Source organism: Mobula birostris, chromosome 25, assembly GCF_030028105.1.
Source record: "Mobula birostris isolate sMobBir1 chromosome 25, sMobBir1.hap1, whole genome shotgun sequence".
Lineage (NCBI taxonomy): Eukaryota > Metazoa > Chordata > Chondrichthyes > Myliobatiformes > Myliobatidae > Mobula > Mobula birostris.
In genome coordinates this window covers 53,407,664-53,430,658 of record NC_092394.1, presented here as the reverse complement: position 1 = coordinate 53,430,658, position 22,995 = coordinate 53,407,664, and the positions used below count along the sequence as shown (strand labels likewise).

The 22,995-nt window shown below is 42.5% G+C and overlaps 1 protein-coding gene across 1 annotated transcript; it reads left to right on the top strand.

The window, feature by feature from the left end:
• The first annotated feature begins 7 nt into the window (after positions 1–7).
• rpain (RPA interacting protein) lies at positions 8–20,694 on the top strand. Its single transcript, XM_072243228.1, has 7 exons — positions 8–144; positions 9,959–10,147; positions 12,855–12,927; positions 13,784–13,898; positions 15,119–15,182; positions 15,414–15,548; positions 20,410–20,694. Exons 1-7 carry the CDS (start codon positions 73–75, stop codon positions 20,437–20,439), a joined length of 678 nt encoding a protein of 225 aa, XP_072099329.1. The 5' UTR covers positions 8–72; the 3' UTR covers positions 20,440–20,694.
• The last annotated feature ends 2,301 nt before the right edge of the window (positions 20,695–22,995 follow it).

Genomic DNA, 22,995 nt, shown 5'->3' with positions numbered 1-22,995 from the left:
GCGCATGCGTTGGCCGGCTTTCGCGGGAGCCGGTGACGTTCCTACCCCGGGGCCCGGGCTGAGGGAAGCGGGATGGAGGCGACGTCCCGGTACAGAGCTCTGTACAAAGGTGGCGCTGCCCCGTGGAAAGAGACCTACAGGAGGGTGAGTGAACCTCAGCGGGACCGGGGTCCGAATGCTCTGTCCCAGTGCGGGACCGGCGGAGGGGCTCCTTGGGCCGCGATCATTTTGCACCGTCGGAGTGCTTCCCTTGTAAAGTTCAACGGTGGCCGGGAGACCGACATCAGCCGCCAGCTGAGCTGGAGTGTGAGGCAAAGAGGCCGAAAGTATCCCCTCCCCGAAAAAACTCAGGACATAGAAAGTCTCATTCTTTTCAGAATCTTAAATGTGTGTGTGTGTATATATATATATATAATTTATTTACATGTCCCCAGTTTCGTTTTCCTGGGGGGGCCCACAGTTTCGTTTCTGTGAGCGTTACCTTACGACGTATGCCGGCGGTATAAAAGCAATGTGGGCATAGTGCTGAGAAGGAGTCGAAGGAAAGAGAGAGAGTGCAGACTTCGAGCTGTCCCGGAGCAGCTCACGATTGGGAGTGCTTACCCATACCCAAAGGGTTGGGTTACTCAGCGGCACACGGTTCATTGTGGAGACCTGGCTCTCCTCCTTTATGATCCATGGGTGTGGATTTCGTGACAGTCACTTTGTGAAATCACTCTTCGCGGACTTCAGAACAGTATTCCTCGGCTGTGATCTTCAGTAACCGTTTCTTCGTTCGCTAGCCATGGAATCTTTGGAATTCGTTGTGATCACCTCGTCACTGCATTGTGAATCCACAAGTCTCTCCTCTCACCTATTTCGTGAATTACTGGGACTCTTGAGTAAGACTTGTTAAGAATAGGTTCTGTTTGACTGTAAGGGAGCTATAGATGCGTAACACTGTTAACTTCTGTTTAAGAAAGTAGTTTATTTAATTTTCTATATTTTTGAGTAGATGTAAATAACTAGTGGTTATTATTAAAACCCGACTCAATTTGTCATCTCTTGCTGCTGATTTGTTACGAAATTGTAAATATGTGTATATGTGTGGGTATATATATATATATTTAAGGATGGCAATGTTATCGTAACAAACAAACATGTCAGGCTGCTGTTGGTTGACTACATCTCAACGTTTAACACAATCATTCCTACAGTCCTGAGGAAAAGCCGCAGAACCTCCCTCTGCAACTGGATCCTCGACTTCCTCACCGGAAGACCACAGTCTCTGTGAATCAGAAATAACATCTCCACCTCGCTGACGATCACTGGCGCACCTCAGGGGTGTGTGCTTAGCCCACTGCTCTACTCTCTCTACACCCATGACTGTGTGGCTAGGCACAGCTCGTGCCATCTATAAATTTTCTGTTGACACAACCATTGTTGGCAGAATTTCAGATGGTGATGACAAGGCATACGGGAGCGAGATGGATCAGCTAGTTGAAAGGTGTTGCAGCAACAACCTTGCACTCATAGTGTCAGAAAGACCAGAGAATTGGATTGTGGACTTCAGAAAGGGTAAGACGAGAACACACACCAGTCCTCAGAAGGATCAGAAGTGGAGAGAGCGAGCAGTGTCAGGTCCCTGGGTGTCAACGTTTCTGAGCCCAACATATCGATGAAGGCGTGACAGCAGCTATATTTTATTAGGAGTTTGAGGAGATTTGTTGTGTCACCAAAGACACCTGCAAATTTCGGCAGATGTAACATAGAAGCACTCCATCACTGTCTGGTACGGGGAGAGGGCCCTCAGGGTCAAAATAAGCTGCAGAAAGTTGTAAACGCAGTCAGCTCCGTCACAGGCATCACTTCTTTCCCTCTGCCATCAGGTTTACGAATGGACACTACCTGGCTTTTTAAATTTAACTTCCTAATGTATACTGTAATAGTTTTATTATGTATTGTTGCTGTATAGCAATTTTCACAACATATGCCAATACTGTTTCTGATTCTGAACTTCCCATGTTAGACTGTGTCTGTCTCAAAGATCCGAATTCAGTAATTAGACGCTTCCTTTGAGCCTCATAGGAACTGCATTCAAGCCATATATGCTACACCATTTCTTGACAAGTACATTGCCTACAAATTTCCATATCATAAACATTAATTCTGAGCAAGGAATTATTTAACCTACTATGTCGAATACATAAACGTCTAAGTATAATTTTTTCTCCTTTTGTTCCCATCTCCAATTGGGTTCCTACCAGCCTCTGAATTTTATATAAATGCCATCCTTTCTTTTCCTTGTCCTGAACTTTGTTGCCACAGTGATCGAATGGAAATTTTAATTACGGCTTTCGCCTCCCCTTCATGCAAAGGCACCGCTACTTTGATAGTACAGTGCAAGAGTCTTGGGCAGATTAAAAGAAAAGCTGTAAAGCAATGATGCAATGGAAAGTTTCTAAATATCAAAAAGTTACTTCAAGAGCATTGAGGGACACTGCCTTTTGATTGCTGATGGCATCACTTGCTGCTGGAGGAGGAAAGGCTTGCCACTGTACCCGGAGAATATGACCCAGGGGTTCTGCATTTTGGGAATGAACTTGGATGATAGACTTCTTTTCAGTCTTATAGTTTTTTGTATTCTGTGTTTTCCACCCAGTCTTTCTCGTTTTGTTGTGTGCAGGGAGGGGGACTTGGGGGTTGATGTACCTGTTCCATTTTAGTTTTTTTTGTACGGGGAGGGGGATTTGGGGGTAGATGATCCTGTTGCAGTTCTTGGTTTTGTGGCTGTCTGAAGGAGAAGAATTTCAGAGATGTATACTTTGATAATAAATGAACCTTTGGGTAAACAGTAAAAAACTAAATCAAATCAATATTTGGTGTGACCACTCTTTGCCTTTTCAAACTGCATCAGTTCTCTTGGGTACACTGTCATGCAGTTTTATAAGAAAATTGGCTGGTAGGTTGTTCCAAGCATCTTGGAGAACTTGCCATAGTTCTTCTGTAACCTTTGGCTGTCTTGCTTGCTTCTCCAGGTAATCCCAGGCGGCTTTGATGATGTTGAGATCAGGCCTCTGTGGAGGCCAGTACATCTGTTACAGAACTCCTTGTTCCTTTTGTTGAAGAATTGAATTGACTTTATTACTTACATCCTTCATATACATGAGGAGTAAAAATCTTTACGTTACATCTCCATCTAAAAGTGCAATTTGTAATTTATAATAAAGAGTATGTACAACAGGATAGTCAATATAACATAGAAATACAATTGTATCAACATGAATTAATCAGTCTGATGGCCTGGTGGAAGAAGCTGTCCCGGAGCCTGTTGGTCCTGGCTTTTATGCTGTTTCCTGGATGGTAGCAGCTGGAACAGTTTGTGGTTGGGGTGGCTCGGGTCCCCAATGATCCTTTGGGCCCTTTTCACAAACCAGTCTTTGTAAGTGTCCTGAATAATGGGAAGTTCACATCCACAGAGGTGCTGGGCTGTCGGCACCACTCTCTGCAGAGTCCTGCGATTGAGGAAAGTATAGTTCCCATACCAGGCAGTGATGCAGCTAGTCAGGATGCTCTCAATTGTGCCCCTATAGAAAGTTCTTAGAATTTGGGGACCTTAGTTCAATCATCTGAGGTAAAAGAGGTGCTGTTGTGCTTTTTTCAACACACAGCTGGTATCTACAGACCACATGAGATCCTTGGTGATGTGTATGCTGAAGAACTTAAAGCTGTTCACCCTCTCAACGCCAGGTCCATTGACGTCAATAGGGGTTAGCCTGTCTCCATTCCTCCTGTAGTCTACAACCAGCTCCCTTGATTTTGCAACATTGAGGGAGAGGTTGTTTTCTTGACACCACTGTGTCAGGGTGATGACTTCTCTGTGTAGGTTGCCTCATTATTATTTGAGATAAGGCCAATCAGTGGCCTTTATGAACTTTGTGTGTTTGGGGTCATTGTCCTGCTACAGAATGAAGTTGGGACCAATCAGATACCTCCATGATACTGCTTGATTGATGAGAACCTGCTTGTATGTCTCAGCATTGAGGGTTCCGTTAATTCTGACCAGATCACCAGCTCCATTTGCAGATATGCGGCCCCAAACCTGCAGGATATATCCACCATGCTTCACTGTTGGCTGCAGACACTCATTCATGTAGCGCTCTCCAGCTCTTCAATGGACAAAATCCCTCCTGTTTGAGGCAAACATTTTAAATTTTGACTCAACGGTCCAGAACACTTGCTGCCATCGTTCAGCACCCCAGACCGTGTGTCCTTGTGTTCAAGGGAGTCTCTTGGCTTTGTTTCCACTTTGGAGGAATGGCTTTTTGGCAACAACTCTGACATGTAGACCACTTTTGGCAAAACTTCTCTACACTATAGAGAGTGTACTTGGGTTCCAGTGGTTTCTGTGAGTTCAGAGCAGATAGGTGAGCTGGACTACTTCTGATTTCGAAGGGACATCAGTTTGATGTACAGTTGCAAGAAAAAGTATGTGACCCTGTGGGCTAATGCCTCCTATATAAGCTCTTTGGAGTCAGGTGTTCCAATCAATAAACACACATAAAAGTTGCTGGTGAACGCAGCAGGCCAGGCAGCATCTCTAGGAAGAGGTGCAGTCGATGTTTCAGGCCGAGACCCTTCAGGACTGACGAAGGGTCTCGGCCTGAAACGTCGACTGCACCTCTTCCTAGAGATACTGCCTGGCCTGCTGCGTTCACCAGCAACTTTTATGTGTGTTGCTTGAATTTCCAGCATCTGCAGAATTCCTGTTGTTTCCAATCAATAAGTTAAGATTGGAGATGTGGGTTGTAGCGGTGTCCTGCCCTATTAAAAAAAGACACACAAAGTCGGGTTACTTCTCAAGAAGGATCTGTTTATGTGCACCATACCTCTATCTCAACAATATTCAGAGGACCTTAAAAAAAAGAACTATAGAGATGCATAAAGCTGGAAAAGGCTACGAAAGCATTTCTAAAGACCTGAAAGTTCATCAGTCCACAGTAAGAGAAATTGTCTACAAATGGAGGAAATTCAGTACTGTTGCTACTCTCCCTTGGAGTGGGGGTTCTGCAGAGATCACACTGAGAGCACAATGTGCAATGCGCAGGAGGTGAAAAAGAACCCAAGGGAAAAAAAAAAACAAAAGACCTCCAGAAATCTCTACAACTTCCTAAAGTCTCTGATTATGTGTCCACTGTAAGAAAAACACTGAACCAGAGTGGTGTTCGTGGAAGGGTACCATTGGAGGAAACCACTGCTCTCCAAAAAAAAAAAAACATCGCTGCACGTCTCAAGTTTGCAAAAGACCCTCTGGATGTTCCACATGATTCTGGGACAATGTTCTATGGACGGATGAGACAAAACTTTAACTTTTTGGCAGAAATTCACACTGCTATGTTTGAAGGGAAAAGGGCCTGCACACCAACACCAAAACTCGTCCTAACTGTGAGACATATAGGAGGGCGCATCATGGTTTGGGACTGCTTTGCTGCCTCAGGACCTGGACAGCTTGCAATTGTTGAGGGAACAATGAATTCAAAATTGTATCAAGACATTTTACAGGAGAATGTCAGGGTAGCAGTCTGTCACCCGAAGCTTAACAGAAGTTGGATGATGCAACAAGACAATGATCTGAAATACAAGAGTAAATCAACAGCGGAATGGTTTAAAAGCCTGGACAATATCCAGGCTTGGGTTGATAAGTGGCAAATAACATTTGAGCCACGCAAGTGCCAGGCAATGACCATCTCCAACAAGAGACGCTCTAACTGAAGATCCTGAGAGGCAGGATTTATGAACATTTGGAGAGGTATAATATGATTAGGAATAGTCAGCATGGCTTTGTCATGGGCAGGTCGTGCCTTACGACCTGACTGAATTTTTTGAGGATGTGACTAAACACATTGATGAAGGAAGAGCAGTAGTTGTAGTGTGTATGGATTTCAGCAAGGCATTTGATAAGCTACCCCATGCAAGGCGTATTGAAAGTAAGGAGGCATAGGATCCAAGGGAACATTGCTTTGTGGATCCAGAACTGGCTTGCCCAGAGAAGGCAAAGAGTGGTTGTAGACGGGTCATATTCTGCATGGAGGTCGGTCACCAGTGGAGTGCCTCAGAGATCTGTTCTGGGGCCCTTACTCTTCGTGATTTTTATAAATGATCTGGATGAAGATGTGGAGGGATGGGTTAGTAAGTTTGCTGATGACACAAAGGTTGGAGGTGTTGTGGATAGTGTGGAGGGCTGTCAGAGATTACAGCAGGACATTGATAGGATGCAAAACTGTGCTGAGAAGTGGCAGGTGGAGTTCAACCTAGATAAGTGTGAAGTGGTTCATTTTGGTAGGTCAAGTATGATGGCAGAATATAGTATTAATGGTAAGACTCTTGGCAGTCTGGAGGATCAGAGGGATCTTGGGGTTCGAGTCCATAGGACGCTCAAGGCAGCTGTGCAGGTTGACTCTGTGGTTAAGAAAGCATATGGTGCATTGGCCGTCATCAATCGTGGAATTGAATTTAGGAGCTGAGGGGTAATGTTGCAGCTATATAGGACCCTGGTCAGACCACACTTGGAGTACTGTGCTCAGTTCTGGTTGCCTCACTACAGGAAGGACGTGGAAGCCATAGAAAGGGTGCAGAGGAGATTTACAAGGATGTTGCCTGGATTGGGGAGCATGCCCTATGAGAATAGGTTGAGTGAACTCGGCATTTTCTCCTTGGAGCGACGGAGGATGAGAGGTGACCTGATAGAGGTGTATAAGATGATGAGAGGCATTGACCATGTGGATAGTCAGAGGCTTTTTCCCAGGGCTGAAATGGTTGCCACAAGAGGACACAGGTGTAAGGTGCTGGGGAGTAGGTGCAGAGAAGATGTCAGGGGTAAGTTTTTTACTCAGAGAGTGGTGAGTGCGTGGAATGGGCTGCCGGCAACGGTGGTGGAGGCCAATACGATAGGGTCTTTTAAGAGACTTTTGGATAGGTACGTGGAGCTTAGAAAAATAGAGGGCTATAGGTAAGCTTAGTAATTTCTAAGGTAGGGACATGTTCAGCACAACTTCGTGGGCCGAGGGGCCTATATTGTGCTGTAGGTTTTCTATGTTTCTAACGATCATCCCTGGACATTCAGTGGTATCACCATCGCTGAATCCCCTACTATCAACATCCTGAGGTTTGCCATTGACAGGAAACTGAACTGGTCTAGCCATATGAACACTGTGGCTACCAGAGCAGGTCAAAGTCTAGAAATCCTGCAGCGTGTAACTCACCTCCTGACTCCCCAAAGCCTGTCCACCATCTACAAGGCTCAGATCAGGTGTGTAATGGAATACTCGCCACTCGCCTGGATGAGTGCAGCTCCATCAACACTCAAAGCTCGACACCACCCAGTACAAGGCAGCCCGCTTGTTTGGTACCCCTTCCATAAGCATCCAGTCCCTCCACCATCGACAAACAGTTGCAGAGGTGTGTACTATCTACAAGATGCACTGCAACGACACACCAAAGTTCCTAAGGCAGCACCTTCCAGACCCACGACCACTACCATCTAGAAGGATGTGAACAACAGATACCTGGGAATGCCACCACTTGGAAATCCCTCTCTAAGTCGCTCACCATCCTGACTTGGAAACATATCACCATTCCTTCGTTGTCACTGGGTCAAAATCGTGGAATTCCCTCCCTAACAGAACCTACAGCTCGGGGACTGCAGCGGTTCAAAAGGGCAGCTCATCACCACCTCCTCAAGGGCAACTAGGGATGGGCAGTAAGTGTCGGCTTAGATGGCGATGCCCAAATCCTGTAAATGAATAAATTAAAACAAAAGAAAATTCATGTTTTGGAATGGCCAAATCAGAGTCCATAACCTTAATTCAACTGAGATGCTGTGGCTGACCTGAAGAAGGATGTTCATGCAAGGTATCCCAGCAATATTGATGAACTAAAATCACTTTGTATGGAGGAATGGTCTAAAATTCCTCCTCATCATTATGCAAGTCTGATCAGCAGCTACAGGAAACATTTGGCAAAGGTTACTGCTGCTAAAGGAGGTTCTACCAGTTATTAAATACGAGGGTTTACATACCTTTTCCAGCTTGGACTGTGAATGATTAAACAATGTGTTCAATGAAGACATGAAAAGTACAATTGTTTGTGCGTTATTAGTTTGAGCAGATATGCTTGTCTGTTATTGTGACTTAGGTGAAGATCAGACCACATTTTATGAATGATTAATGCAGAAAACCAGGTAATTTGAAAAGGTTCACAAATTTTTTCTTGCAACTAAATATCTGCTGCACTCAGTTTCCATGGTTGACTGCTGTGCTTCTGGTCCTCAACCTTCCCTGTTTCTTTGTGTTGCTTAAGAAGAACTTGGTCAGCACATCTTGAAAGTCTTTTCTGCTGCACAATTTCTGTTTGGAGAGACCTGGCTGATGCAGGATGACCACCGTGTCCTGTTGCTATGCTCGCTCTTGCCATGGTATAAGAATTGATGATTCTTGCACCATATAGGAGGGGGATTGAAAATCTGGCTGAGTGATGCCACGACACTAACCTCTTACTCAATGTCAGCATGACCAAGGAGTTGATCATTGACTTCAGAAGCACGAAATCGGAGGTCCGTGAGCCAGAACTTATTGGAGGATCCGAGGTGGAGTAGGTCAGCAGCTTTAAATTCCTCCGTGTTATTATTTTGGAGGACCTGTTCTGGAAGTGCAGTTACGAAGAAAGCATAGCAGCGCTTTTGGTTCCTTAGGAGTTAGCAAACATTTGGCATGACAACTAAAATTTTGACAAACTACTATAGGTGTGTAGTGGAGTGTATATTAACTGGCTGCATCACAACCTGGTATGGAAACATCAATCCCCTTGAATGGAAAATCCTTCAAAAAGTAGTGGATATGCCCTAGTCTATCATGGGTAAAGCCCTCCCCACCATTGAGCACATCTACATGAAATGCTGTCGTGCGAAAGCAGCGTTTACCTTGGGGACCACCAGCACCCAGGACACGATCTCTTCTTGCTGCTGCCATCAGGAAGAAGGTACACCAGCCTCAGGACTCGCCACCAGGTTCAGGAAATGTTACCACCCCACAACCATCAGGATCTTGAACGAAAGAGGATAACATCAGTCAGCTTCACTAGCCCCATCATTGGAATGTTCCCACATCCGATCTACACACTTTCAATGACTCTTCATCTGAATTTCTCTATTCATTTCTTTTTTTTTCTTTTTGTATTTTTGTGTTTGCTTAGTTTGTTGTCTTTTGCACGCTGGTTGAACGTCCAAGCTGATGCGGTCTTTCATAGATTCTATTACGGTTATTATTCTATGGATGGAATGTGCCCACAAGAAAATAAATCTCAGAGATGTATATGGTGACATATATGTGGTTACTTTGAACATAGTGCTGAATATCTGCAACAAGCTGTCAGAGGAGACATTGGAGTTGGGTACTTAGTGAGTAAAATTCCTATCAAATAAAGTGGATGTGAGTTAAGAGTGACATGAGGAACTACTTTTATGTAGTGTGTTGGAATCTGGAATGTTCTGCATTCAGATTCAACTGAAGCAATTTGTTATAACTTAGAAGGGGGAAGTGGGTAAATGCTGAGGGAAAATTTGCAAAGGTATGAAGAAGGGGCAGGAATAGTGAGTTACTCTGGCAGAGTGCTGGTGATGGAAATTTGCTACCTCTTGCATAATTACCCACCAGGTGATGGAGTGAGCTGGAAAATGACATTGATGCAAATAATTCTCAGACCCATCCATGTGTATCACTCAGTCCAAGCCAAGCTCCAGAAGTGACCAAATTTAAAACAAATATTTTAATAGTCCTTTTCTTGGCTTCTGCAGTAAATTTCTAGGTGAATGTGTATGTGTGTATATATTTTTTTCAATATTTTTTAGATTTTTGTTCATTTGCTATATGAAGGCATTTATGATGAGTATTAATGTTATTTTCCCCATATTCTCCGTTGATAGAGGTGTGTTGCAAGACTGAAGAACAGCCGAGCAAAGCTGTTGGAAAGGTACAGGCACATGGGAAATAATTCAGGTTGTAACCTACGGGAGTCCTTCCTTGTGCAAGAAGTGATGGAAGAAGAATGGATAGCCCTGAAGGCACTGGACACACGTTTACCATCACTGTGGAAGAAGGGGAGCTTGTCAGAGGTTTGATAATTTACAAACTATTGGATTGATTAAATCATATTTTGGTTTTGAGATTATTGTGCAAGTATCATAAATTATACTCATAAATTATAGGGCCTCTGCCTCTGAGTTCTTACCACTATGAAATAAGAGCAACAAATAAAACTGAACAAATTAAATGTACAAATATACTTGCAGTGTGTTTCAAGCCTTAGCCTTTTAGTAACCAGCAATTAGCAATCAGCATTTGTCCTGTAGCAAGTATTTTGGTTTGTAAGGAGTGAAGAAGTTGAGATGTGTATTAATTGAATTCATATTGATTTAATGTTTCATTGGAATATCTTGAGTACCAGTCTGATATTTCAGTACAATCTTATTCAGTTTGATACATTACTGTTTTGATATGTTTACAGGGCCAAATACTACTCTGCAAGTCCTTAGCAACACAGCAGGGTCCAGAGGGAGCACAGTTCTACTTTCAATGTAGCTGTACTGTGCATGAAGTTGTGCAGCAATATTTGTTGTGAGACTAGTTACAGATATATTGAAAGGTCTGTGTAGACCTTGACAGAGGATCTGTCCCAGTTAGTTCTGAGCAGCAATAATAGTGAATGTCTGGGAGCAATAGTGTTGGTTTATAATAGTTTAGAATTCTCTTACTGTGTAAGAAATATTTCTTATACTTTCCCATTGTTTGCCTGAGTTTTTTTTATGCTTGCCAGATTTTATCCTTTTAATGTCAATTCTCTGTTTTTGCTTCTCTTACTGTTATCACTTTTTGTCTGAGGTGCCTTAATTGATTCCGCAACCATCAGCTTGGGTAGGGCAGGCAACATCTGTAGAAAGAGAAACAGATTTACATTTGTCAGAATTGGAAAAGAGAGAATACAAATTAGTTTGGAGTTGCGGAGAAGGTGGTGGAAAGATGGATTGAAAAGGCAGCACCTATGTAGCAAAGAGGGATTGTTAATGTTTCAGGTCAAGACCCTTCATCTGGATTGAAAGCTAGAGGGTAGATGACTGGAATAGAAACTGTCTTCATGTTGCCTGAGCTGCTGGGTTCCTGCAACATCTTGTGTATTGGACACAGGGATTTTCAACATCTGTAGTTTCTTAATTTTCATATAATTGGGTAATGTATACAAAATTTTGACCCTGGTATGAAGACTGTTCTGATAACAGGTTTCCAAGCTCTGCTTCTCTTTCCACAGAATGAGTGGCACTGTGATGTAGAGCTGCTGCTTGAGCTCTGGTGACCAGGGATTAATTTTGAGCTTGGGTAGTGTCTGGGTGCCTCATTCTCCCTGTCTCCCCCAGGTGCTGTTGATTTCCCCATGTCCCAGAGAGGTGTATGTCAGTAGGTTAATTGGCTACTGTAAGTGACCTTACACCCGGCTGGTGGGGCAGTGACATCAGCACCGGACTCTGGAGCGAAGGTTCCTGAGTTCGAATCCAGTCGGCCCGCTACTAGGTTTCCATCCATGCCGGGTTGAGTGTCGAGCTTGCAACTCGGCCTTGTAAAAAAAAAAAAAAATCTGCTCTGTGAGAAGGACGCGGGGGACCACGCACAGAATCTTTACTCCAAGACAACCACTTGAAAAAAAGTGGTCACCAAGGTTCTGGCAGAGTATGGCACACACAAAAAAAAAATGATCTTACTGCTGGGAGACGTATACCGATGTGGGACAAATAAAATGGGATTACTATAGAATTAATGTAAATGAGCAAGTGCTCAAATGGTTGAGGAAGACGATGGGCTTAATTGTTTGCAGAATGACTGTGATTCAGCTGCTGCCTGACTGTCTCTAGCACTCTGTCTTTCAGAGTCCCAGCATCTGCAGTTTTTTCACTTTGATTATTTTGAACAACATTTATTTCACGCAGGGCTGTTTGAGTGGATTAACTCAGTTAAAATGGAGTTGTAGAAAGATACAGCCCAGAAATGGGCCCTTTGGCCCACTAAATCAATGCTGACCACCATCCATGTATTCTCACTAATCATACTTGAATATCAATTTTTTTTAAATTCACACTAGTTAAGTTGGGGTGGTGGGGGGGGGGGGGGGTCAACCAAAAGCTTGAGGAAATTGATCTTCATGCCATCAGGTTGGAGACTACCCAGAAGGAATATAAGGTATTGTTCCTCCAACCTGGTGGCATGAACATCGATTTCTCAAACTTTCAGTAACGCTCCCCCCTCAACATTCCCTATTCCCATTTTCCTCTCGCCTTATCTCCTTACCAGCCTTCCATCTCCCTCCCACTGGTGCCCCTCCACCTTTTCTTTCTTCCGTGGCCTTCTGTCAGATTCCCCCTTCTCCACCTCGTATCTCTTTAACCAATCAACTTCCCAACCTGTCACTTCTCTCCACCTCTTCCCCCCCACTTCCCCCAGTTTCACCTGTCACCCTGTGGTACTTCCTCCCCTCCCCTCACTTTCTTACTCTGACTCATCTTTTCTTCCGGTCCTGATGAAGGGTCTCGGCCTGAAACGTCGACTGTACTCTTTTCCATTGACGTTGCTGAGTTCCTCCAGCATTTTATATGTGTTGCGTGGATTTCCAGCATCAGCAGATTTTCTATTTTTTGATATCACATTCATTGCCTACTCGGACAGTGCATTTTCTTAGTACCTACATCAAGGAATATATTGTCTTTGTTTTAACTTTGTTCGTTTTTGTATATTCATTTTTTTTGAATGTTTTCTTTTTTCCTGTTTGAAATCTAGGTGCTGAACACACTGGAAAATACAAGTGAATTGGCGGAGCTTGAGGAAATTGAACAGGAACTCCTCAGCGAAGGTTGATGCTTTTATAAACCGTACCACTTAAATTAACATTGCTACTCCACCTCCTTTCTCTTTGGACCTGTGTTTTTGTAACACCTTAACCCGGAGATGGTTGCCCTGTCCAGAAAAGCTGTTGTATCATATTTTGCTATCTGAACTGTCAGCTCATCTATTTCATTGCAAATGCTAAGTGCATTCAAGTCAAGACTGAGAAGGCTTTGATTTTTTTTTACAACTTTTACTGACTCTGGAATTGCTCTGTGATACATACATTTTACATTTTCTATCACATTTGGCTTGTCAATTCCCCCTCACTGTCCTGTGCACCATTCCCTCATCTCCCCTTGGTTTATTGACCAAGCTGTTCATGGAACTCTCCTTCCTATTTGGCTTAAAGCCCCATTTATGGAGTTTATCAGTATACTGGTCCTGGCACAGTTCAGGTGAAATCCATCCCACCACAACAGCTTTCACTTTCCCTGGTACAAATAAAACTATTCTCACCTATGGCAAATTTATTTACATTAGAAATAATTTTGCTTTCATCCCTTGAAACACAATTATGATTTGAGTTAAATATTGGAATAAAATGAAATATGGGAATTAACACGAAACTGGAATAACAAAAGGAACAATATCAGCGGAGGAATAGGAAGAAGTTTGTGCTATGTTGGTGGGATAATGGTTGTGCAAAACAAAATATAATGATAGAATTAACAAGATAAATGTAGAAGAAAATAGGATTGTCTCTTTACTGTTTAAACTTTGAATAAACCATAAGGAGCTTCTAAGAGATTATAGTTTAGGGAAGATTTACACAAATTAGCAATTGTGATTCTAGTAGCGATCTGTTTTTTTTCGCCCTTTAGAACAAGCCATCATAGAGGAGTATGAGGCTAGTTTGCGTTTCGATGATGCATGCTTGAATGCTATTATTGAAGGATTTAATGACACTGACAAACTGGTGTGTCCTGTTTGTAACAAGTGAGTATACTGGAAATGGGTATTTGTGGATGATTTCCTAGATGTTTTATGTTCACTATTTGTTTCAAATGGATTGAAATACAAAAAGGTAAAAGCTCCTGTTAGAAGGGTGCATTCAGTTTTAGCTTTGCATTTTAGGAGAACAGCCTAGCCTTGAAGAGGGTAGAATGGATTATATTGGGGCTAAAATTTGTTTGCCTAGGCTATACTTGCATTCCTTTACATGGAGAAGCTAGAAGTAGTCCAATTGAAGAGTTTGAGAATAAAAACAAATCTGAACTTAAAGATAGTGCTAAAATGTTTTAAGGGGCCTCAAAGCACTACTTCACAGATAGGATGGTGGCAATCTGGCAGTCACACCCATAAATCAGGCAGCATTTATTGAGGGGAATAAACTGTCAATGTTTCTTGCTGAGACCCTTCATTAAGACTGGAAAGGAAGGAGACAGAAGCCAGAATAAGGAAGTACAGCCTGAAACATTGACAGTTTATAGATGTTGCCTGACTTGCTGAGTTCCTCTAGCATTTTGTGTGTATTGCTCCAGATTGGACTACTCTTAGTGGATATAGTTGGTTAATTTGTGCCCGTCCTCTTTTTGGCTTCCTTGCTTCTGTGTTAATAGAATTATTATAACTGAAGGTAGTAAGCATTTGCTTAAATGATGTCCTAGTATTGTTTTTTGTTTGGTTTTTGCAGTGTGCTAAAGTTCACACAGCAACTTGTGCTGTGAACTAACTGGAAAACGGAAACAATTCGTCATTCAGCATGTTCCTCCAGTTAGTTCTAGAGGAGAGGCTCTTCAGTGATTTGTTAGGACAATCCTTCCTGAATAGAAATCCAGTTTCCAAGTTTAGAACTGTACTCTGTTATATATTTAGGGGAAAATGGATGAAGGTAAAGATAGTAGATCATATTAGATTAGATTCGACTTTATTGTCATTGTGCCGAATACAGATACAAAGCTAATAAAATGCAATTAGCATCTGACCAGAAGTGCAAAAGAATAGTATTATTTACAAAATAACTGCGAATAAAAAATAAGTGCTACAGCACACAAATGTAAAAGTACTGAGACAGTACAATATGGGTGCAATACTGCTTAGCGCTGGATCATATTTTGACAGTTTTGCAAATCTGATATGCTAACCATACTTTTTTTAATGTTCATGTTATATGCTGAAATAAATGAATCTAACTAAAGCTATGTTTCTTTTTGTAGGAATTACCTGAGTGTTAGTAGTGATGTTATAACTTGCTCATGTGGAATGTGCATTAACACACAGGTAAGCTTCTTGCACAAACCGATCTAATGTCAGTTTCTTTCCTTCATGAGAATAGAAACTTCCGTCCATTAATGGTCAAAACACATCAGTTTATTTTAACCTCTAAACAAACATTTTGCATGTCTAGAAATTTGTACCTTTGTTTCTTGCGTGAACTCTACTTCCAGTACTTACTGAAGAGTTTGTGATCATTATTGCTGCCCCACGATGATTCCATCTGTTTGCTTCCAGGGGATGACGGTGCAGCAATTTCGAGCCTTTCTTGAACACAATGTCACAGAACATAGCAGTGTATGTGTATGTTGTCCAGTCTTCTCTGTGGTGTCTGGTACAGAAACAGAAGCTATGCTTCTAATGAGCTGTCAGGTGAGTATGGCGATTTGCTGCACCATTAAAAGTTATTTTAGTATTTTAGCATTTGACACAGGATAGGGCTTTACCTAGTACTGTTACATCATTAAAGTGTCTGCTAGCACATAGGCATAGATTTAGCAGCTAGACCATGTATCTGTCCTTGCTGTGCATATTTTTATACTCTTGCAAGTATCCCTTCTGTTTCTTGTCAATGTTATGCAAACCAAGGTTGGGCTTTATGTGACTCCTGATCACCTCTTCCAACCTCTGCACTACCTCTGTAGTCAGTCTGCTTCATCAATGCTCAGCCCTGTCTACCTGGTAATCTACCTAATCATTTCCTTTGTTTGAGTTCTGGAAAACTGAGTAACTTTCATCATTTCCTGCTGGAATTTCTGTCCCTTATTCATGGGGCAGAATATGGCAGCTTTTGATCGAGTATTTCTTTGCTGCAGTTGTCAATAGAAACAGAGGTGGGTGTGGACCATTTGCTTGTTGAGCCTGCTCTGACATTGAACAAGTTCTTGGCTGATTCAGACTTGGCCTCAGCTCTGCTTTCCCCATCCCTCCATGGTAACTAAATGACTGTCATTCTCCACCTAGAATATATTCAATGATTCTGGCCCCACGGCTCTCTGAAGAAGGGAATTTTAAAATTCACAATCCTCAGAAGAAATTTGTTCTCATCTCAAAGTTCAAAGTACCTTTATTATCGAAGTCTGAATACTATATACAACCCTGACATGCATCTTCCTACAGGCAGCCCCAAAACAAAAAGCCAGTAGAACCCCTCAAAAACCGAGTATGCAGGAAAAAAAACAAATCATGCAAACAATAAAAATAACCAAATAATATTCAGAACTGAAGTTCATGAAAGTTTTTCCACAGCCACAAAGCCAGTAACAGCCAATCTAGGAAAGACGAGTAAACCTCATGGAGTAGCAAGCTGAACATTGCCACCGGCCCCAACAGCCTGACCTTTGCAATCTAGCCCAGGGCTTAATCCCTGGGGCCCTGACACTTTTATACGCTCTCACGCCTGGGATCCACCGATGTGATTCGGCCATACCCGACCTTTCCAGTTTATTGCAGTGCTTAAGTCGGCTTGTTTCCTGCCGTTGGGCCCAGGCCCTGCGCCTCGGTTCTGCGGCTTCAAATCGTTTCCAAGTCTGTCCCGTGTATTTGAGACTTCAGTTCACACTGAAAAGCTTGACTCCAAAAGGGAAGTTACAGGCTATTGATTGCTGTGATAATTTTTGAGAGAAATTGTGCTTAATAAAGTAATTAGTTGTTGCTGTGCTTCACCAGCCCCATCTTAAACCTGGTTTACACCAACATTCATGCTGATCTCCATCAGAACTTTCGTGCTCCTTAACCTGAAAGTGATTCTAGACATGGGAGTGTCTATATTGCCCACTAGACACTCCCATGAGAGGAGTGTAATCTATATTGCCAATGCCTTCCCCACGATCTTTTATGAATCTATAAGATTACCTCAATATAGTGTAGGCCCAGCTTTTCTTCATATGTCATAGTCATACTTCATTGATCCCAGGGGAAATTGGTTTTCGTTACTGTTGCACCATAAATAATTAAATAGTAATAAAACCATAAATAGTTAAATAGTAAATTATGTCAGGAAATAAGTCCAGGACCAGCCTATTGGCATAGGGTGTCTGACCCACCAAGGGAGGAGTTGTAAAGTTTGATGGCCACAGGCAGGAATGACTTCCTATGATGCTCTGTGTTGCATCTTGGTGGAATGAGTCTCTGGCTGAATGTACTCCTGTGCCCACCCAGTACATTATGTAGTGGATGGGAGACATTGTCCAAGATGGCAGCAACTTAGACAGCATCCTCTTTTCAGACACCACCGTGAGAGAGTCCAGTTCCATCCCCACAACATCACTGGCCTTACGAATGAGTTTGTTGATTCTGTTGGTGTCTGCTACCCTCAGCCTGCTGCCCTAGCACACAACAGCAAACATGATCGTACTGGCCACCACAGACTCGTAGAGCATCGTCCAGCAGATGTTAAAGGGCCTCAGTCTCCTCAGGAAATAGAGACAGCTCTGACCCTTCTTGTAGACAGCCTCAGTGTTCTTTGACCAGTCCAGTTTATTGTCAGTTCGTATCCCCAGGTATTTGTAATCCTCCACCATGTCCACACTGACCCCCTGGATGGAAACAGGGGTCACTGGTACCTTAGCTCTCCTCAGGTCTACCACCAGCTCCTTAGTCTTTTTCACATTAAGCTGCAGATAATTCTGCACACACCATGTCCTACAGTAGTCCTGTACTCAGCCTCATCTCCCTTGCTGATGCATCCAACTATGGCAGAGTCATCAGAAAACTTCTGAAGATGACAAGACGCTGTGCAGTAGTTGAAGTCCGAGGTGTAAATGGTGAAGAGAAAGGGAGACAAGACAGTGCCCTGTGGAGCCCCAGTGCTGCTGATCACTCTGTCGGACACACAGTGTTGCAAGCACACGTACTGTGGTCTGCCAGTCAGGTAATCACGAATCCATGACACCAGGAAAGCATCCACCTGTATCTCTGTCAGCTTCTCCCCCAGCAGAGCAGGGCGGATGGTGTTGAACGCACTGGAGAAGTCAAAAAACATGACCCTCACAGTGCTCGCTGGCTTGTCCAGGTGGGCGTAGACGATGGCATCCTCAACTCCTAGTCAGGGGTGGTAGGCGAACTGGAGGGGATCTAAGTGTGGCCTGATCATAGGCCGGAGCAGCTCCAGAACAAGTCTGTCCAGGGTCTTCATGATGTGGGAGGTCAATGCCACCAGTCTGTAGTCATCGAGGCTGCTGGGGCGCGGCGTCTTCGGCACAGGGACGAGGCAGGACGTCTTCCACAGTACAGGAACCCTCCGGAGCTTCACACTCAGGTGGAAGACATGGCGAAGTCCATTCCATCAATCCATTCATCACTGGAATGATTCTCTTGAACCCTCTGCCAGCTTCCTCTAAAGTTGCACCAAGCTTCACTACTTTAATACTCCACCCTTCATAGAGTAAAGGCCAGCGTTCTATTAATCTCTCAACTTGTTGAATGTAACTTTGTAGTTTGTATTTTCAGACCCATTCAAGCCTTTGTGCTGCAACATAAGATCATTTAGACATAGGAGCAGAATTATGCCATTTGGCCCATCTATGTCCTCTGCCATTCGATCATGACAGGTTTATTTTTCCTCAACCCCGTTCTTCTGCATTCTCCTTGTAACCTTTGATGCCTTTACTAATGAAGTACTATCAACCTCTGCTTGAAATATATCCAACGACTCGGCCTCTGCAGCTGTCTGTGGATATGAATTCCACAGATTTAAAGAAATTCCTCGCCGGCTCAGTTCAAATGCAAAGAAACATTGTGTCATCACACTATAAGTACATTGCTTTTTATAAAATTCTTCTTTCCTAAGTGGGAATCTCACATTTTCCCATATGGAAACAGCTTTTTCATTTGTGTCCTGAACTTGTTAAACTGTGTATTCTTGAAGTGTTAGTTCCCGTACGTTTGGACCCTTCATTAAGCCACCAAGATGTAAAAATCCACAGACTCAGCATTGATCCCTGTGGTACTCCACTTGTTATTGATTGGCAATCCAAAAGTGACCCATTCTGTTAGTTATTCAATTCCCTTTCCATTCCATTACACCCAACTTGGCATGGCCTTGTGCAGTACCTTTCATGACTTCTGGAAATTAAAGTACACTACAGCTAGTAGTTTACTTTATCTATTCTATTTTACATTGTCTAAGAACTCCAGAAGAAGTGACAAACACAATGTCTCTTTTTGTAAAGCAACGTCTGTTATCTTATAGCTTTCTACGTTTGTACATATCTTGCTTTTACTTCTAAATTAACAGATTCCTGATATCAGGCTCTCTCTCTCTGTCCCTCCTTTCTTAGTTTATATTTGCTGTTTTCCAATCCTGGAATCCAGAGTGCAACCAACATGTCCAGTACGAAAAGGTGCATTGTGAAAATGGATATTTTGGCTTAGTGAAACTCTGTGGACCACTAGGCAACCATTGCTGTCTCTTTAAGACTCTGAACTGCAGGCTGTTATGTCCACACACCACATTAACTCTACTTTGAAGGCTAGAAATGATTATCATTATCTATAGGAAGCAGTTTTGCAAGCTAGGCAAGAAGTTTTGTTTTGTCCATCCCTAATTGTCTTTGATTAAGTAAAGGTCATCTATCTTTCTGAACTTACATGTTTGGCCTGTTGGGGCCATACTGGCTTCCAGAGCAATCCCATCAGTTCAAATTCCCCATTTCCCTGTAACCCACTCTCGTACATGATTCCCCTTCCACTTATGTACAACATGAAAAATAATTTACCCCAGGCATTTAATCCACCCACCACCCTACATGGAAGGAGCCAGAGCGTGGAAATGTGATGGTACTGAAGGCCAGAATGAAGCTCAATTTGCTGGAGCTGTTTCGCAGATGTATATCCCCAGGCTGCCATCTGTTACAGTTCTTGTAGTTAAAGCACTGGTCATGCTGTTTCTGTGGAGGAAGTTCCAGAACATGTTTCCAGGCATGGTTGTCTGATTTCTCGTGTGATATGCATGAATGTATATTCGTGTTTGCATGAATTTGTGAAGGTAAGAAAATTATCCCACTACTTGTATGACTGCAAATGATTAAAAAGTAGCAGTATTTCAGGATGGCCCCTTCAAACATCTCTAATCTACTCAGTGGACTTGTGCTCCTCCAAATCAATGTAACCTGTCATCAGTTTTCTGTGGTAATACGAGTTATCTTTTAATTAAAAATACTTAATGTCTTCGAATTCACTTTAGTATACTACCTTGTGCTAGTTTGTGTTACATATTTGTTTTTTCTTTCAGGCTTGTGATTACCTGTCTGTCATCCTATAGTCCCATAAGTCTTCTGAGATCCTGTCAGAAAAATAACGATGAACAAATATCTCTTCAATGAGAAATCTATACTCTACCTCACTACACTGTAATATGTCCTGCTTTCTACCTTTAATAATGATTGTTTATTTTGTACATATGTATATTTACTCCAGGTGGAAAGTTATTTTTTTTAATTCCCCGTCCCCCCATATGTGGTTCAATAAAATGAGAATATAATACCAAGTTGGACCTCAAGGATGCTGTCATAAGTTTTGTCTTTATTTGGGGGAAGGATGAAATAATAGTTATAATAAAAGTCAGGGATGTGACAAACAACAGTTCATTGCTTCAGCCACATTTTTGGTGCCAATTTAAGTTACCTTGGTTCAAAGGATTTGATTGACATAAATGAACAAAATGAAAAGGAAAATACTTTTGGTTTCCTCAAGGACCATTGTGATTTGTGAACCTTTTTTAATAATGAATGCAGAGGTGTTAGCTGAATGTATGATCAATAATATCTATAACTCTTGTCTAACACAAAAATGCTGAGGCTAAGATTGTTTTTTCAGTGATATCTAAGAAAATCAAAGCAATATTCACAATGTGTTTCTTGAACAAATCTGGCAGGCTATATGATCTGATCTTAAACAATATTAGACAAATTGGCCATTGATTTAAAATCTCCTGTAAATCTAATACAGTATTAACAAGTTACATGATAAGAGTGATGGGTTAGTTATTGGAGAAGATCCTGAAAGGTGGGATTTATGAGCATTTGGAGAGACATAATCTGATTAGGGATAGTTAGCATGGCTTTGTCAAGGGCAGGTTGTGCCTTACGAGCTTGATTGAATTCTTTGAGGATGTAACAAAGCACATTGATTAAGGAAGAGCTGTTGATGTAGTGTATATGGATTTCAGTAAGGCATTTGATAAGGTTCCCCATATGAGGCTCATTCAGAAAGTAATGAGGCATGGGATCCAAGGAGACTGTGGATCCAGAATTGGCTTGCCAACAGAAGGCAAAAGGTGGTTCTGAATGGTTCATATTCTGCATGGAGGTTGGTGACCGCTGGTGTTCTGCAGGGATCTGTTCAGGGACCCCTACTCTTTGTGATTTTTATAAATGACCTGGGTGATGAAGTAGAAGGGTGGATTAGTAAGTTTGCTGATGACACAAAAGTTGGGGGTGTTCTGGATAGTCTGGAGTGTTGTCAGAGGTTACAGCAGGACATCGATAGGATGCAGAACTGGGCTGAGAAGTGGCAAATGGAGTTCAAGTGTGAAATGGTTCATTTCAGTCAGTCAAACTTGAAAACAATATTAATGGTAAGACTCTTGGCAGTGCCGAGAATCACTGAGATCTTGGGGTCTGCGTCCATAGGACACTCAAAGCCGCTGCACAGGTTGACAGTGTTGTTAAGAAGGCTGTTGTTCATCAACTGTGGAACTGAGTTGGAGTCATGAGGTAATGTTAAAGCCATATAAAATCTTAGACCCCACTTGGGGGTATGGTGTTCAGTTCTGGTCTCACTACAGGACAAATGTGGATACTACAGAGAGAGTGCATATTTACAAGGATGTTGCCTGGATTGGAGAGCATGCCTTATGAGAATAGGTTGAGTGAATTTGGCCTTTCCTCCTTGGAGTGACGGAGGATGAGAAGTGACCTGATCGAGGTGTATAAGATGATGAGAGGCATTGATCGTGTGGCTAGCCAGAGGCTTTTTCCCCCCAGGGCTGAAATGGCTAACAGGAGAGGGCATAGTTTTAAGATGCTTGGATGTAGGTACAAGGGGGATGCTTGAGGTATGCTTTTCACACAGAGAGTGGTGGGTGTGTGGAATGCACTGCCAGTGACAGTGGTAGAGGCAGATACAATAGGGTCTTTTAAGAGACTCATAGGTACTTGGAGCTTAGAAGAATAGAGGGCTATTTGGTAGGGAAATTCTTGGCAGTTTCTAGAGTAGGTTACGCGGTTGGCACAACACTGTGGGTCGAAGGGCCTGTCACGTGCTGTAGATTTCCATGTTCTATGATACTTGCAGTGCAAAAATGTTCATCCCTCTTTAAAATAGTAGAATGCTATCTGGCACATTTGGAACTTCAATGCTGACTTGAGAATTGAATCCCAAACCTCGTCGGACAGAGGAAAATTTAAATCATGCTTCCAGGCAGTTTTAATTTTGTCAAAGGGGGCTCGCCTCAAAATCGCTAACGTATCTCGAATAGTGGATATTAAACCTTTACCCAGTGGGTACATACAAAGAAACAAGTCCACATTTTTATTGGGTACCTCAGGAAAGTTTGGTATTAAAGGGTTGATAAAATGTCTAATTTGGAGATATCTGAAGAAATGAGTGTTGAGTAGGTTGAACTTTACAGACAGTTGTTCAAAAGTTGCAAAGCGATTGTCTATGAAAAGATCTTCAAAACACCTAATGCCCTTCCTGTGCCAGACTTGAAATGTGAAATCCTGCACAGAAGGCTGAAAAAGATGATTATGTAGAATGGGACTAGCGAGAGAGAGAGAGAAAAACCATGAAGATCATTATAGTTTCTCAATTCAGT

What these genes read in the sequence shown, in the direction of transcription:
- rpain (XM_072243228.1), top strand. Translation starts at nt 73, where the DNA reads ATGGAGGCGACGTCCCGGTACAGAGCTCTGTACAAAGGTGGCGCTGCC. An exon ending in ACAGGAACTCCTCAGCGAAG is followed by an intron (nt 12,928 to 13,783) that starts GTTGATGCTTTT and finishes TTCGCCCTTTAG; the next exon opens with AACAAGCCATCATAGAGGAG. An exon ending in TGCTTCTAATGAGCTGTCAG is followed by an intron (nt 15,549 to 20,409) that starts GTGAGTATGGCG and finishes TTTTTCTTTCAG; the next exon opens with GCTTGTGATTACCTGTCTGT.